Raw genomic sequence first — 7,233 nt, 5'->3', positions numbered from 1 at the left:
AGGCGGCCCGGCGGCGCAGCGCCGTTATGTAACGCTGCCCGTCCTCCGGCAGCGGGAAGAAAGTTAAAGAGCGAAGGAAAGCGGTGCTGTGCCCTCACACGCCCGCAGGGCTGCCGAGTCCTTCAGCTGGAATTCTCTGTGGTGCCTTTCGTATCCCAACCTTTTTTTTGTTTGTTTGTTTGTTTTTGGTTCTGTTTCATGTAGTTTTGTTACATGCATAGTTTTTGTTTGTTTTTCCTCTATCTGAAGCCCTTTGGGAATATTTTATGCGTGTAGATGCTTAATGAGATCATTTCATTCCTTACACAAGTTAAATGCTCTCACTGGAATTGCTCGTCAAGCACAGCGCTCCTTTGTGTCTTTTCTCTGTGTGGAAACTTCCAGGAATTCTTGGAATCCCAAACATTTAAAGTTATTATAAATTATCATAAAATTATTATGAAATTGTCCGTAAGGTACTTACAAAGCAGAAAGGGGCTCCGCATGAATGGCAAAAGGACATCTCAGTGCAGAGACAAACACAGAGAAGCAGCACAGCCGATTCCTGCCTGCTGTTCCCCCATTCTGATAGCACTGGTTTCAATTCCTAATTAAAGAAAAGAAAAAATGAGTTTAATAGTCTCTTAATTCTTATCAGAACGCAGTAACATCACTGAAGGGACATAGAGTGGATGATAGGGGTTTTGAGATTATAGCCGGGTCTTTATCCAAAATCATTTGAGGAATCCATTTGGAAACTGATTTCCTGTATGTAAACCTCTTACAGAAATGTAGTAACTCTGTCAGTAAGTTTATGTATATACAATGGCATCTGTGTTCATTGATGCCTCTTGCTTTCCCTTCCGCTTGTTGCTTCTTCCCTCCGACTGCCCATGAGGTTGGTTCTCCCCACAGAAGTGTGGCGAATAACACTTCTTATTTCCCCAGGGGTTCTGACATGCATTTTATGCAGAGTTTCGCCTCAGCCTCTTGGAACCAGGGATAAACTAACTTGTAGGAGCTTACAAAGAGCAATGTGAATGGTCACCTCCAGTTAATGGAGCCTAGCGCTCAAGCACAGTAATGCGAAGAGCTGAATGAACCACAACATCTACAGTGTCCGATTTATTATGCAAGAAACTGTAAAGCTGACTCACTTGCAGTGCTTTTCAGTGTGTACTTCAGCAGTCTGCACTGCAAGGAACTTAAATTCTGCACACATCCATTTAGTACAATTAGTAGAAGTGGAGAAGTGGGCAGGTGCTGCACTCAGAGCCTTTCAGTTGGTTTCTGCTACCATTTGTAGAAGGGTGAGCCTGCTTGTTCCTCTGAGCGGTGTCTGTCCAGCGCCCTTTTTATGTTGTACTACTAGTGATCATACACAAAGCAGTGCAATGTTAAAAGGGCATTGGCCAGCAGTGCTGTCTGCAGTGCTCCCCGCTATGGGGCTGCATCCATCCATAAGTGCTGTTGTGTCTGAGACTGGAGGTGATTGGAAAAACAACTCTCAAAGTGGATTTAGTGAATTTCCTTACCCAAATGTCCACGACCCACAGCAAGCACCACCTGGCTGAACTTACTTCTTTCCAACACATATTTTGGGTGTATTGACTGCTTGTTGAGAATTGTTGCTGCTAACGAATGCTCTGACTTTATTGCACTACTGTACTTCACAGCTAGCAGTGCAATAGTATTGTCAAAGCATCTGAAAGCAGAGCGTGCAGCGATGGCGTGCGTGGTGCCTCCAGTTGTATTGCTTTCCTCTCAGCCTGTGAGTAAGTTGCACATTTACATCTCAGAAACTGCATTTCCCATGTGACTGCTGTGTGAACTCGTCATACAGGTGGGCACAGCCCATAACCTTCACTTGGGGGTTTTGGAGGTGTATGTTTCCATAAATACTACAAGAAATAAACAGTTATAAATTAAAGGAAGGTGGATGATAATACATCCTTGGGCCTATAAAAATGTTCTGAAATTGCTGATAATAACCTTTGTCTCTTCTGTAGTTAGCACAGTTTCAGGAGAAAGCAGGAATGCTGATCCTGCGTTTGTGTTTTCATTGAGCACAAAGGGTGAAGCCAGGGCTGCAGGATGGATACACAGCACATTCCTGTCCCCATTTCTGTCCTGAGGGACAGCAGCAGCACAGCATTCATGGCTTACCATTCACTTGGTGTTCCCACATAATTGATACTGAAATATTCCAAGAACAGATCTTCATGGACAATGTTGAAATCCATCCATATTCATAGTCTGCATTCCCAGTAGTTAATAATCAAAGGAGCTTTCACAAATACAGCCTTATTTTGATCCTTACAAAAGTTGTACTGATTACTTCAGAGTTAAGCTCGATACAATTAGTGACAACAACACTGAGCTAAGTAAATTACAAGAGTTTTGACTTACTTTTATCACAGTCTGTTCTGTCACTGTAAAACCCCCCAATGATTACACTGAACACCTCTCCTTGAAGTCCTCCAGAGGTGTTACAGTTGCAGTACTGATGCTGTCAGCAGGCTGCATACAGGCAGTGACATCGTTTCTAGTGGCTTATTTATCCCAAGGAAAGCAATGTGTTGTCATCAGTTGTATTCTCTATTTGTCAGTCTGTTTTAGTGGGGGATAATGGAATGTGTGACAGTTACTATAATCATCTGAGAGAATTAACTCCTTGTGTAATTAACAGCCAAATCTGTTATACTTGACCCCTCCGATTTTTTTCCTAGTTTCTGCTGTGTAAATAATGGAGTGTTACAGTTTTGCTAGCAGAGTTCTTAATGTATGAAGAGCAAAGCAGCTGACTGAGGAAAAGCTTTACAAACTGCTGGGAAATATGTTTGTGTCTGGATGGGACAAATGGAACACCTGCAAGCTGTGAAGACCAGTTTCAAAAAGCTGCATGGTTGCAGTGGCCTGAGATAGCTCCCCCTGCAGCGGGACTTAGCTTTGTCCTGAGAGGTTTGCATGGAGGGGCAGGGAGGGCTGGAAATACATCAGCCTTTACAATGCAGGCACGTGTCTTCTGCCTTCCTGAAATACAGACTGTATGCAAGTGGCTGAGGTTGGTCTTTGGGTTTTGTTTGTAATACATTGTGGCTAACCCTGAATGTTTCAGTTCCAGAAGGCTGAATCTGATCTGGATTATATTCAACACAGACTGGAATTTGAGATAATGAAAAGTCTTCCTGATAATCCAGCAGCAGAGGTAGTGCTTTCAAATTAAATGAATAGATTTTATGGCATTCTACATGAAATTGGTAATAAATAGTTTTTTTCCTTAAGCTGAAAATATGTGAATGTTCATCTTGTTGTAAGATGTTTATTGCATGTACACCAAGGTATATGAATTCAGTGCAGCAACGAGCAGAAAGTGTACATTTCTGATACAGTGAAATTCCCCCATGTTTTATGTTGAGAGGTGAGCAGTAAGGTTAGCAGTAATGTTAGCACCTGATGTTAGAGACAGTTCCCTGTCTCAGCTGAAGTGCAGCCTCAGTTTGAGAGCAGAGAAGAACCTGCTGGTCAGCAGTGCCAAGTACAGTGCTGGGGAGGGAAACAACAAATGGCAGCATGTGAAAATCTCATAAAAAGCCCTCGTTGCTATGTGCATTGTAACTTGTAGTCTTGGATATATAACCCTTTTATTTCAAAATCTCTACCTTCTTCCAAATCAGAAAAGCCGTATCATATTTGTCATCACAATAAAGGCCTCCTCTTGTATTCATTATGGAACACGGAGTTGTACTGGTTTATTAACAGCATCTGCCATTTGTGCCTGTGAAAAAAAAGAGATACTCTCAGCTGCACCTTTTATCGTAAAGAGTTGGTCTTAATCTCATGCTTTTAATTCTTACATGCCCAGGTATTTTCCCTTACTGGACAGTTTAAATGGACCTTTCATTTCTACATAGGACAACCCAGTTGCTGTCTTAGAAGAACTCTCCGTGGTGAAATCTCGTTACAAAACGTTATGTATGCAGCTGGAAAAAGTTTCCTTAGAGCAGAGAGAATCCATGAATGGCATCCGTGCTGCTCTGGAGAACACCATGAGGATCGCGCAGGCACTGCAGCAATGCACTGATCTCCAGGTAGTGCTTCCACGTCACTAACTTGGGTCTCACTGCTCTACATAACCAAGCATTTGTGTAATCTCTGTGTAGACATGGGAAGTTTAATTGGAAACTATTGCATGCATGGATACTTCGGAGATAAGACAGTTTACCAGTAGAAATGTAGATAAGATTGAAGCCAGCCTGATTCATTGCTCAGTGGTTAAGCCAGTAGTATTTAGTTTTGGAGTTAAAGTTATACTGTCAGAGGCTAATATGACAAATGTCTTTTTTTTCTAGCGCTTGCCTCTGTCAGAAGAAGAAAAGGCTGCAGCACAGCAGTTAGGCTGCCAGACTGCTAAAGAAATGGAATCACTGGTTGAAAAGGTAATTAGGCATAGAGCACTGGTACTGCAGAAGCTCTGAGTCCCGAGCAGCTCAGCTGACATCAGAAGGGCTGGTTTGGTGCCTTCATACCTTGAGCAGAGTTTTTCAGAAATGGTGCTGAAGTTCCTAACAAACTTTTTCTCTTTTATTGTTTACTGGTTAAGTTGGTTATTTTTCCCCACTAAATTGCCTATAGAGGAAAAACTGTTAAGACTGAAGACTTTTCTCCTTGTTTGTTTGCTTGGTTTCTCTTTTTTGTTTTGTTTTGTTTTCACTGGAAAATGTTCTCTTAATATATTATTTAAGAAGACTTTGGATGGCAGCAAAAAATATGATGGATTCAATTCAGTGCAGTTTGGGATAGGACTAGCAATAATTTAAGTGTAATGCAGTAGAACACAGATTTGAACTAACAGTTGTTAAAAAGTTGGATATTCTCCCATATCTATTTATAGCACAACATTTTAATATAATTATCTGCAAAGATTTGGTCTTGGTCTCATAAAAATAGCAAAATAGCGAAGATTTTGGAGGGATTTTTTGGTCAGTGCTGCATTTCTGGCTGAGGAAAGTTCGATGCAGCTCCCTTTGCTTGTTGGAACTGTCAGCCTCTGAAGGTTGTTTGAGAATAGGAAAGCCATTGTTTTCCTTTTCTGCACCTGCAGTGATTTCTGCAAGACCTGCACTGGAATGCAAAGGAGAAAGCTGAAGAGCTCTGTCTGACTTGCACGAGAGTTCTTCTGTTTCCATTTTAAGCATATTTTATTCAAAACCAGGATTTGTTCAATGCCTAAGATTCTGCTGTTAGCTTCAGTGGCTGCAAGATCCTCAGTTATCCAAATAAGATGTAATAGCTCACACAGAAATGAAATTGTAAAAAAAACCTAATTTCTCAGCCAAACTCACAAGAAATCTTGATGTTATTTTGTTCATTTTTAGCCATTCTGTTCAGAATCTGTAGACCCTGACTCAGCTGAAGGTGAGTGGTGGAAGATTCTTCCTGCTGTTTTTTTGTGTGTGTGTGCACGCGTCTGATTTGTTGGGTTTTTGTCTTATGTTTGTGGTCTGGAAGAAGATGGTGTACTATTTTACCACAGAAATAACCCTGGTTTAATCCTTTTATCCTTTACAGAAAGGAATTCTTTTTTTTTGTTGTTGTTTTCCAAATGGTGTCTGATAGACCGCGTCTATTAATGCACATCAGATTTCAAATTCACATCAGATCTTAAATCCATTATATTTCACTATGTAGCAATAACAATAGTCTGGGGGGAGTATCTTCCTCCTCTCCTTCCTCCTTTAGACTCATTTGGGAGCCTTGTTAATAAGTAGTGCAGGTATTCCTTTTTCTTTGCCCTGATTTCTGAAGCACGAACTATCTTCTATTTGCAATTTTTTAGAGTCACAGTTGAAACCACTGACTGAAGAAACACTTCTGACTGTGCCAAGGAGTATCAGAAGCACCGTTAAATTAGCAGACTTGAACAATTTGTACAGGGATTTATTTAACCACTTTGTTGTAAATAAGAACAGGTAAGACTTAAAGCTACTCATTAATAAGAATTGTATATGCTGCATAGAAATTCAGTAACTCTATAGTAACTCTATAGTAACTGACTTTTCATCGTGCTCCTCTGCACTCTTCTGGGTGGGTGTGCACCACTGAGTGTCAGACAAAACCCTGAGTTCATTTGTAAACAAATTACTTTTATGCTATTTTCACTGGATGTGTTTTTTGTGGTGATGATAACAGTCAGGAAGTTTTAGATGCAGGAATTCTGTATCATGAAGTTGTGTCAGGATGTGACTATTCCAGTTTAATGTAGCCTGGTAAAGCTGATGACAGTTTGAATAAACGTGAGAATGGCAGAGCACGTGCACAAATATTTCCTTAAACAAGAAATGCTTTTTTGCCATTTTCTGTCAGACCTGCTGCTCCATGCCCTGTTGTGCTCAGCACTTTGTTCTTGCCTTACAGAGCGGCACTGAGCATTTCACAGATGAACAAAATGAACATGAAAGCCACTGACACAAGGATACGGATCTTGAAAGAGCTTGCTATTGTGGAACTTGACAAACAAGGCAATGTTAAATTAGTCATGTAAATGAAGGCCTGATCTGTCCTCACTGGGCACTCAGCACCTTGGCCGTGTGTCACTGATGGGTATTTGGTGGTTGGAAGGCTGTTAATATCTCTGTACACAAATGCTATTTCTGGTACTTGAAGAGCTGCAGAATGAAACCCATTGAGGTTGGCATTTGCCTGTGGATGTTTACACAACTGCAGCCCATGCGGTTTTTTGAACAGCACTGTTAACCAGGTGTCATTTCCATGTGATAGCTTGCATTCCTGAGCAGGGTTTTTAAGACAAATAACCCGGGCCACTTCATTGTACTGACATTCCTAAATAAATGATGGAAGCAAAGCGATGTGTCCACGCATTTATTGCTCTGCTGTGTGGGTGACTGCTGGCCCTGCCCCTGCCTTTGCTGCCTTTTGTACACCTCAGTACAACCGCAGCCCCACAGAGATGGGAGGTTCTGGCCCTGTGCTCGGAGCTGCCTTTGACCACCCTCAGTTGTTTGGTTCGTCGATTTACACCAAATTCGAGAAAGCAGAAGGTCTGAAGTTCGTTAAGCTCCTGATTTTGTGTCAGATGACGGCCGTCAAACGAGAGAGCTCTCAGTCGGCGCTCACGGGAGCGGAGCGGCAGTTCCGGGCTGTGAGGCGGGCAGATCCCCGCACCTCACAGACCTTCCCGAGGGACCTTCCCGCGCTGCACGCGCCGCCAACGCCTCACAGCAACGGACAGCG

At 42.1% G+C, this 7,233-nt stretch overlaps 1 protein-coding gene across 1 annotated transcript; it reads left to right on the top strand.

The window, feature by feature from the left end:
* Nucleotides 1–1,710: 1,710 nt before the first annotated feature.
* SKA2 (spindle and kinetochore associated complex subunit 2) lies at nucleotides 1,711–6,848 on the top strand. The gene is made up of 6 exons (XM_010722051.3): nucleotides 1,711–3,187; nucleotides 3,894–4,070; nucleotides 4,332–4,418; nucleotides 5,358–5,397; nucleotides 5,819–5,951; nucleotides 6,397–6,848. Exons 1-6 carry the CDS (start codon nucleotides 3,089–3,091, stop codon nucleotides 6,521–6,523), a joined length of 663 nt encoding a protein of 220 aa, XP_010720353.1. The 5' UTR covers nucleotides 1,711–3,088; the 3' UTR covers nucleotides 6,524–6,848.
* The last annotated feature ends 385 nt before the right edge of the window (nucleotides 6,849–7,233 follow it).

Source organism: Meleagris gallopavo, chromosome 21 (assembly GCF_000146605.3).
Source record: "Meleagris gallopavo isolate NT-WF06-2002-E0010 breed Aviagen turkey brand Nicholas breeding stock chromosome 21, Turkey_5.1, whole genome shotgun sequence".
NCBI classification, from domain to species: Eukaryota; Metazoa; Chordata; class Aves; order Galliformes; family Phasianidae; genus Meleagris; species Meleagris gallopavo.
Note: the sequence above shows the minus strand (reverse complement) of the source record. Positions and strands in the feature narration are given on the sequence as shown.